Here is a 10621-nt window from a genome sequence, read left to right on the forward strand (position 1 = left end):
TGACAACTTCTGAGGGCTTATATCTCAGAAATCATGGTCTTCAAATTCGGTGTCAGCACGACACCCAAGTGAAAAATACAGCCAAATACACCAAATAAATTGATAGGAAAGAGGATAATATTTTGCCAAGTGATGTGAATAGCCGGGAGTTGATAAAACACAGGCAAAGGTTGAAAAGTTAGCACATGCATCACACTTGTTTTTTGTACAATTCTTTGCCGTTGGGGGTCACTGCACGACTTCAGCTTCAGGAGACGGTTCGCATACATTTGAGTAAGAGAGTTGGAATAATCGCAATAAAGACCAAGAAAAGAATTCTAATTCACTTTTTAAGCGACCTTTTCAATGACTATTCTTGACCAATTTTTTCTTTTGCAAACACTTACAATCATAAGAGCCGTGATTTGTCTAATGAAGAGGCGTCATGGTCCATGGCAAATAGCCCCAATTATAAATATACTCCAAAAAAAGATGACACGGCCGTTGAAAACTTTATAGTACCAGCGAGGCTGATGCTGTGATTGCGATTGAGAACTGTATTCGTGACGTTCGCGCATGGATGAGAGATGATAAGTTAATGCTAAATGACGATAAAACTGAGTTCTTGATCATTGGCACGGAACGACAGTTATCAAAGGTGTCCGTTGACAAGATCAAGATCGGCCAAGCTGAGGTATCGCCTGCCTCTTCAGTGCGCAATTTGGGCACCTGGTTCGATTCTCGTCTGGACATGTCGACTCATGTGTCTAAGACTTGTGCTAGCGCGTTTTATTATTTGTACAATATCCGGCACATTAGGAAGTATTTGTCTCGCGAGTCCACCGAGAGGCTTGTTCACACGTTCATCACAAGCAGGCTTGACTACTGTAATGGTTTATTGTACGGTGCTCCTGATTATCAAATTAAGAAACTTCAAAGAGTCATGAATGCCAGTGCTCGATTGGTTTACTGCGCACCTAAGTATTGTCATGTTACTCCTTTGCTAAGAGAACTCCACTGGCTACCAGTGCGCTTGCGCGTAGATTTTAAGATTCTCCTCGTTACATTTAAGATTCTTCACGGTGTTGCGCCTAGCTATCTTAATGATCTTGTCTCTGTCTTACCGCGTTACCAACTACGCCGTAACAATAATGGTATATGTTAGAAAGGCCTCGGCTAAGAACGAAGAAGACTTTGGGAGATCGCGCGTTGTCGATGGCTGCCCACTTTTTATGGAACAGTCTTCCTCTGCCAATAAGACAGGAAACATCAATCGACTCTTTTAAACGCTCTGTTAAAACATATCTATTTAAGAAGGCTTTTAGTTAGATTATTTATTTATTTATTTTTAAATATTGTAATTTTACCGGGTAATTTTACTGGTTTTTAATTTTGTTATTAATAATATTGTAATGCGCTTTTGAGTATTTTTATAGAAAAAGCGCAATATAAGTATTAAATATTATTATTATTATAGTAAAAAACGATGGCTTTATGTCACGTTAATGTCATGACTATAATAGAAATAACGTAGCTAGGGTAAATTTCTGTTATTATACTACTACATGAGAAATTTCTGCAATTTGATTGGCTTAGAGCAGTGGTATTTCAGCTTAATTTGAAATACCCACATGTGAAAATTACAAACCTCTTGCGGGTAGTAGTATAAACAAATAACAGCATGATTTGTACGTGATATTTGGCATAAATATCACTCGTTATATTTCAAAATTGTCTCAAATTTCACTCGCCTAACTGCTCGTTAAATTACGTATAACAATTCTGAAATATCATTCGTGGTATTTATGCCAAATATCACTACTAATCATGCTATTACCTATACTAATTAGCCATAGAATACTCTACGTCCTCGCAGGATATTGAAAGAAGTTATCTTCTGATTCCGACATACACGTATAAAAACAAGAGCCATTCTTATGAGCATTTTCTTGCCAATATTGCTTTGAATTGTTTTGAGGCACGCTCTAATTCGGGAGGGAATTTTACAACTCAAAACCTCTTTACAAAAATAGAAACTCTGTTACAAAAATATATATTCTTAAGTTAAATAAGTACTGATCGCAGAAACCAGTGGATCCTTAGAGTAATTATCTTAGCTGTTCTTTAAGACTTACTCAATGGTCAAATGGGCAAGCAATGTCTATTATTGTGTAGCGCCTTTCCTTCTTGTTTACAACTATTTGTTACATTGAAAGAGGAAATGAAGCTCATCTTCTACCTGATTTGAGTTACGTAAGGGACATAATCTATTTTCTCTTGGCAAATGATCGATTTGGTATCGACCATGTTCAATCATAAGTTTGTGATTACTTATTTTAAATTTAACAAAATTCTGTCGTTCGTCATAATGTCTTAGCTGGTAGAGATAATCAGATGTAGAATATTCATCTTTAAAAGTTTTATAAAATTCTAGTTTTTTTGAATTTTCAAGGCTGTGCCGCCAAAAACATAGATATTTCTCTCTCATTTCTGTGGTATATCGTCTAATTTTATCATTATCTAGAGATTCAGCATCTAAAGTGGTTAGATTGTATTGTTCAAGCATGTTTATGAAATTGGAAAAATATCCGGAATTATTCATAGAATGTAGATTCTTTGACATAAGGGTTCACCATAAGTGGTGGCAAAGAAAATAAGCCTAGCAGAATGATTTTGCTTAGCTTGTATCTTATCAATATGTGTTTTGTATTCACTCCCCAATGCTAATATTGCATAAGAGATATATGGGTATATTAAGCTGTAGTAGATTTGTTTCATTTGTAGAAGAGTTAGATAATGTCTCAGCTTAGATATGATACCATTGTTTCGCGCAGTTCTTGTACAGATGTATGAAATATGGTGATTGAAAGACATCGTTTCATCAAGCAGGACACCTAGATTTTTTATTTTTTGCTTCCTCTGCAGCAATTTATTGTACCATCTGCACTTTCAATCTTGATATTTACTTGGTCATCTTTTTTCTTTGATGATTTAATGATCATGAAGTTTGTTTTAGTGAAATTAATTGACAATCTATTTACATCACACCATATTTTCACTTTTATAAGTTCAGAGTTAACTATTTCCTCAAGATCTTTCAGGTTGCAGGCTGAGGCAAAAACGTTTGTATCGTCTGCAAATATTCTAAATGTTAGAGCATTTGAACAGTTTGGTAAATCGTTTACGTAGATTAAAAATAATAAATTCTCTTTCTGACGTTAACCGTGTTAGAGCTTCTAACCAGTTTCCTCTTCCCTTTCTTACCTATTTGATGTGGACCCAGCACTGGCCCGTCACTGAGCTTAGATCGATTGATAGAGAGGGAAGAAATATCATTCGCAAGAGCGGAGGTAAACACCCACTTAGCTCCACGGCTGTTATGTACCTGTCACGGGACAACGGAGACCGTGGCCTGCGATCAGTTGAGCAGGAATACAAACTCTCTAGAATCAAGGCAGCGGTGAAGCTGTATCAGAACCCAGACTCTTCCTTGAAGACTTTTCAGATGTTTGAAGAGAAAGCGGCTGAGAAAGAGCATTCATCTTTGGATACTCAGACTCAACAGGACTCAAGCACATTAAGTTTGCAGAGGAAACGGGAGCGAGTCTTTTCACTCAAAAATGTAATAATCAACTATAAATGTAACACTAACCATAAATGCAATACCCACCATAAATGTAATACACACCACTCATAAATGTAATAAAGTACTAACTATGAATGTAATAAAATTTCAACCATAAATGTAATAATCTGACTCCCTATAAATGTAATAACTTTTAACCATAAATGTAACAAAATGGAATATTATCATCAAATGAAGTTTGACTGCCAGAAGGTTGTCAGATGATGTTGTTGTTTTTACAATTGAAGATTTATTTTTGTTATAAAAATTAAATCAATGGATTGTTAGTCGAGCTTGCTTGAGCAGAGCGAGACTCTTAAAATGCAGTCGTTTTTTTTCGTCGGTGGAACCTAGTTTGTAGGCCTCGCGTTCCTAGCGAAGACCGTGGAAACGGGGGATAAGAATCGTGACAACTTTCATTGTATGGAAATTAGTCTCGTGATAAGAATGCAGTTTATTTTCGGCGATGATTGAAATGACGCATGTAAGTTTGGCAATGATGTAATTTTCCTCGATTGGAGGCCCTTGATTTTCGTGTAATTATGCCGACATGCAAGCACTTTAAAAAGGAAATATCCCCAAGCAGAATGAGAAAATATTATAGCGGGGAAATCCTCAGGATTTTGTGGCTTTTTAAGGCGTTGCGTTTCTCAGAATATTGTCGCAATTACAGGAAATGTACGGTTAAATAGATTCACTTTGTTTTGTGTATTAATTGATGCATTTTCGCAGTTGTTACGATGTGAAGTCGTGTTGCACTTCATAAATGCTTGAGATACGAAGTATCCACTGTCACGTAATTTTTACGTGCGCACGTGCGTAAAATTTGCGTTCGCAAATAAAATAAAGGCAATGTATGAAAGGCCGCACGTACAATTATGTAAGCATAAAAGTAGAAACTCGCTTAATTTGACGTTTAATCTCAATACTTTATGTCTTACCTCTATTTGATTTACGTGATTGAAATTTACGTGCGTTAACGTGCGGAGCCAAAAACGCATCAGTGGAAATCCACCCTAACGTGTCACGTATGTGTTTATACGGGTAGCTTTGAACTTGACTAACCGCACGCTCTACTTGCAGCACTTCATGTCCATAGTTAATAGAAATCCCATATCGAGCTTTTCCGGAACGGGTTGTTCCAAGAATTCTATGGCTTGGAAGCGTTGATTATTTTGGAACAACTGATCACTTCAGTGGTCGGAAAAAGAAAAGAATAATCTTAATGAGCAAAACTTCAAGGTTTACTGGAAAATCAGGATCGAGGATCGAGGATCGAGGATCGAGAAATCAGGGACGGGGATCGGTTAAAAAGAACTTGAAAATAAAATAAATAAATAAATAAATCGTGGAGCAGTGGTGATGTGGGCCGCAGACTGTAGATAAATTTCACAGAACATAACCCCGTTCGCTGTACTGAACACTAAATTCAAGTAAACTAATCCGAGTCTGTCTGAGTCGGTGATTGTTTTGACGAGAAAGTGAAATTTTCCGCGCAAATGAAACGCTTTATCCCGGTGATACTGTAATACAAGAAAAAACCTTAACAGTTTTTAATTTTTAAGTGTACATTTGCTTTCAGTACTCCTTATTTTTTTGTAATTGTTGTATGCACGACTCCAAAAGCAATGCTGATCTTTTTATCGTGCCGTAAACTAAGGTTCTTACCTACCTACCTACCTACCTATCCATCCATCCATCCATCCATCCATCTATCTATCTATCTATCTATCTATCTATCTATCTATCTATCTATCTATCTATCTATCTATCTATCTATCTATCTATCTATCTATCTATCTGTCTGTCTGTCTGTCTGTCTGTCTATCTGTCTATCTGCCTATCTATGTATCTATGTATCTATCTATCTATCTATCTATCTATCTATCTATCTATCTATCTATCTATCTAAAATGCATGCTGTGTACAACTCTAAACATTGTACTCTGAGACTGTACGGAGATATTAAAAGTAGATACTAAGCAGCTATGGAAAATTTCATTGCTTTCATGCGATATTGATATCTTATAAAACGGACAACAAATTCAGCAGGAATACGCGCGAACTGAATTAACTGTGTGTTGTATAAGGTTCTGTTAAACTTACACTTTTTTCCTGTGCCGAACATATACTGTACCGAGCCGTATCTTGGTCCGGTACAAAGAAGCTATGTATATTTATACGGACAGAGTCATGGGCCCCTGATACCGATAAAAATCATCGTTCAATTTTTCGAGTGTAATATATAGATTTAGCCAGGGCTAAAAGCGAAGCTCCAATTAATAAATTTATAATTTAAATCAAATAATAAACTTTTAATCTACAAATCATTTAACTTAAGGGCACATTCATGTGACGTTTGAGGGAAAGGCTAAATTATTTTAAAGTAAAACATCTTACATCGAATTGATAACCTTAAATGTACACCCAAAAAATAGCAAACATCTTCGATCACATTCAAGATCACTGTAGATTAGGCCTCGAAAACAAATTCTTGGAAAACAAATCACGCCGAATTTTTTTGCAGTATTTCACAATTTTTCAAGACAAACTGCACTCAGTCAATATTCAGGACGATCAATCGTAAAGCGAAACCGTTCGAAAATTTCCAAAATCACCCATATGGGCAGCCGGTTCTCGTTTCTATAGTGCGAGCTGTCAGTGTGGTCGAGTGTTTGAATGAACTTTAATAGAGTTAAGCTTCAACATAATAGCGATTTTTTTTTTTTGTTATTTAATGGTTTCAGTTATAACGATGCGTAATCTTATAAAGCGTTTGATACGCGCGACATTTTTGAGTACTCCTGCAAGCGATGTTCATGAACGATGAAAACAAACGGCACAGACAAGCGATTAAAATTGGAAGAGAGACTACTAACAATCAAAAAAAGAAATATAATTCGGAGAAACATTTACAGAGATAACAATTTTCATTCATGAAGACAAGTATTAAAGTGTCTCTAAAAATCCTGAGTCTCGGCGTGAAGCTTTATAAGCCGGCTTAACGGCGCGGGTGTTTACTGTTTTCCAAGGTGAACTCCTCGAAGCAAGAAAATCGCTCAAAGTTTTCTTTCTACAGCCAAATTTATAACTAAATATTCTTCGGAACGTTTTCTTTCTATCTGTGGTGAACAAATAAATCTGAAGGCTTTTAAAAGTTCTGTAAGCTTATATCAAACCGTTCAAACCTGATACTAGGTCAGATCATTGACTCAAACTACGGCTACAAACGTGCATAAACTTGCCGCATAAACTGTCAGCGTGAATGTGCAAGACTTCATGAAATTAGATATAACAAAAACAAACATCAAATACAATAGTTACTCAGGCTTACCATTCGAGATTCAGTTCCTGAAAGCTATCAAGGAAGGCCACAGTTGCTTGAGACTTTTAAACCCTCTTACGCATTAAGCAAGGTGAAAAACGAAAACGATGCCATCCGAAATCGAATTACCAAATTTTGACAAGCGACGCGTTCCTCAACCAAAAACCCAGTAAACAAACCAGCCATGAATAACAGAAGACTCTTGATAGCAGTTGTATTTCATTTTGTACATCCAGAAGAAAAAGACAGTTAAAAACATCACAAGTTGACACAAAACTCTTCAGCTTCAGCTGTCAAAGTAAACAATTTTCAAGATGCTGCATAATTTTTTCGCATGTACTCACCTGTCAAATTTTGACCAATCAGAGTATAAAAATTGGACGTAGAGCGTGACCAACGCGTGACCATGGTAAGATAAGGTCTTCCCCGCCTGTACTTTTAAAAAAACTGGCTGAATTTTCGCTTCCGAAGTCAGTTTGAAATCAAAATTCAAATAGTGCGGGGCCATAGTGACATAAACACAACATATTTGATATGAATCCTTGGAAAAAATAAACTTGAGCCTGCGATCATTTCAAACTGGTAATTAATCAGGGGATAACTTCAAAAAATACTCGACCTCGATGGGTCAACACTTGAGCCCGCGGTACGGTCAGGTGATACTGGTCAGCGGATGTCCTGTTTTGACAGCTGTCAATTGATCACAACATTGAAGTGAAATTAGTTTTCTCTTGGGCTCCCAAACTAGTTAAAATGTGAGAGTAAACATTGGTTTTCCTGTGGTGCAGACGGACGGTCGGTCGGCGGTCGGCGGTCGGCGGTCGGTGTACGGTCACGTGATTACCAAATTTACTGGGATGGGTAGATTTACTTAGCAATGGGGCTCCGCCCACGCGCGCGCTTCGCGCGCGTGGAGCTCCGCTAAAATCCCTGAAAGAGTACTCCTCAATGCAGCAATATCAATATGTGGAAGGTTTTCAAAGGTTTCACACCAGTTTGAGGCTAAGATGTGCGGCCTGTCTCTCCTTGCAATTTTTACTTTTTGAGTACATACATTATGACATACAACACTCGTTTGGTATTCCAAACGAAAAAGTGGTATAACAGCACCGGGGCCTTTGACAACAAAACTCATCTCCAAGCAAGCGAGACTCAACGCTACCAAGAGCCTTCTTGTTTTACTTTTAAGTACAATGTCCACTGAGAAGAAAGACCGCTACAGTCTGAGGCCAGAAAGACATGCATAGAGAACTATGGGGTATGTCGCATTTGGTCGGTGATTTACCTCTTGCTAGAAGAGGACACGGACCAAAGAAACGTATAAAGTTATAAAAAAAATAGTTAAACAAACATCTGTTTGTAAATTCTTGATATTTGCCCCGTTGCGAGTTTTCACTGATGCTGAGCGTTTCAGGGTCAGGTTTACCGCACTCGAACCAACACACACATTAAAAAAAAAGAACTTAAATAACCCAGTATTGAGCAGTGGAAGTTTCGACTTGGGTTTCAGGGATTAAGTGAAACGATTCCCGTTGGATGTCTTCTGGCGGTAAACAGTCATATTATTTAACAATAATTAACCTGCAACCCGGGAGAGAAATGAAATTTTCTTAACTCCTGAAATTAAACGTTTTTGAACATTTAACCCTCTGTTATCAGTGAAACGTGGATAACTAAAATTTCGACTTAGGATGTGTTTAGGTCACATGCTACGAATCAATATACTTTCACCAAAATGTCGCTATATACTGTATCCAAAAACGTGCGAACCATATTAAGGCATTAAAAAGTAGGTGAAATCGGCCTTCCACGTTATTGTTATTACATACTGGCATTTCAACAATCTCCAAATTGTGAATTATTACTTAACGAAGGTAGAATGCATGCCAAAGCTGATAAGAATATTGATTTTATTCTCTCTTTAAGTGGTGACTAAGAAAACATCGGACTACCGCTGACTTGTCTTAACATCATCAAGGCGCATAGAGAGGCCCTTTCCGAGTAAAGCGGACTTTTGTTTGGGTGCAAATGAAAACTCATCAGTAAATAATTCTGAGGTTTTATCGAAGAACAAAAATGCTGTCAATTGTCCCTCCAGTTGCATTTATATGCATTGGACGAGGTTCAGTATTGCAAACTTCAATATTGAGGGGGCAAACTGTACCAAAATTAAGATTAAAGAAAGCTAAAGAATCCTCAAAACATTGTGACCTTCCCAATTCCTTACATTTGACTGCGCTGGCGCGTGGGTTATCTGCAATCAATACCAGTCGACTTTTACTATAATTTCATTTTGACTACAACTATAAGATTTCATTTAGAGTATTTTTTTTAAATTTATTTCTTCCAAAATGGCCTTAAAAACAGTAGCGGTACTTTGCGAAAGAAAACAACACGACTCAAGGATTCTAACTTATTATAGGTAGTTGGAGGAAAAATTCTCTCATCTTGAAGTTGTCCTATTGAAAGGAATAAATTTAGATATTAATTAGCTCCACTTTTAGAAAGCTGTATTGTTGTTGCCTTATATACTCTAAATTTGTAAATCAAAGAGTTTCTGATCTCATTCGTGTACTAAAAAAAGCACACACACTTAACGCCCTTCCGGAAATAGTCGAATCTCAAACGAACTATACGCTACTGGTCGCTTAAGCAGGGATCTATATCAGTAGGAACTCTTAACTCCCGATCATTCTTACTGGCGAGGTTCAGTGTGTCGGATGAAAAAATTTTCTGTCCTCTGAATTCCCTGAATTTGAGGTTTAACTAAACGTAAGTATTCATTTAACATAGCGACTGCCAATACGTTTCTGTAACATTGAAAACGCTAAGAAATAGTCTTGCGTGTACACAGTCATACTTTTTTCAAATATTCGTCCACAAATATTCTGTATCCGAGAGCTTTAATATCTAATTTGAGTTAATTAGGTCTGGTTTCATACTTCTGTGACAAAGTTTTTTCGTATGTTGGGTCTTCATGATTTAACTTTGTAACTTTGTAACATCGATCTTGAAATTCTGAATTGTAAAGTCGATTTATTATCACAGGTTAGCATTAACGGGTAGTTTAGTCATGAACTGTTTCTTATTTCCCTTAGAATTGATACCATGATTTAAATAACGTATCAACGCTCGTCGAGCTGATTTTATTCGCTGATGATACTAATTTATTTATGTCCCATAAAGATCCTGTCTACCTGGCAGCCTCACTCCATTCCGAACTTAATAAATTATCCACTTGGCTTAAGGCAAACAAACTCTCCTTAAACCTGAAGAAAACAAACTTTATGTTATTTAAGCCTAGACAGAAAAGGTATCATTTTCCAATGCAAATATGCATAAATGAACAGAGAATCGAACTGGTTAAGGAAACGGTCTTCCTCGGTGTAGTCCTTGATGAACATCTGTCTTGGAAACCGTACATTTCTCAAGTAGCTCGTAAAATCTCGAAATCAGTAGGTGTCATTAATAGAGCAAGATTTTTTCTACCTAAACCCTGTCTAAAAACTCTTTATTATTGTTTAGTTTATCCTTATCTTCATTATTGTATTATTGTCTGGGGATCGCGATCTACGTACAACACCAATCTTCGCCGTCTTGTCTCTTTGCAAAAGCGAGTTATCAGAATTATTTCTAAATCAACTTTCGATTCTCATTCAGACCCAATTTTCAAAGAATTAGAGCTACTAAAA

At 36.8% G+C, this 10621-nt stretch overlaps 1 protein-coding gene across 1 annotated transcript; it reads left to right on the forward strand.

Annotated features, from left to right (window-relative positions):
- Positions 1–559: 559 nt before the first annotated feature.
- On the forward strand, positions 560–1144 carry LOC140944832 (uncharacterized). The gene has a single exon (XM_073393933.1). The coding sequence runs from the start codon at positions 560–562 to the stop codon at positions 1142–1144; it is 585 nt and encodes a 194-aa protein (XP_073250034.1).
- Positions 1145–10621: the final 9477 nt, after the last annotated feature.

Source organism: Porites lutea, chromosome 7 (genome assembly GCF_958299795.1).
Source record: "Porites lutea chromosome 7, jaPorLute2.1, whole genome shotgun sequence".
NCBI lineage: Eukaryota > Metazoa > Cnidaria > Anthozoa > Scleractinia > Poritidae > Porites > Porites lutea.

What these genes read in the sequence shown, in the direction of transcription:
- LOC140944832 (XM_073393933.1), top strand. Translation starts at nt 560, where the DNA reads ATGAGAGATGATAAGTTAATGCTAAATGACGATAAAACTGAGTTCTTG.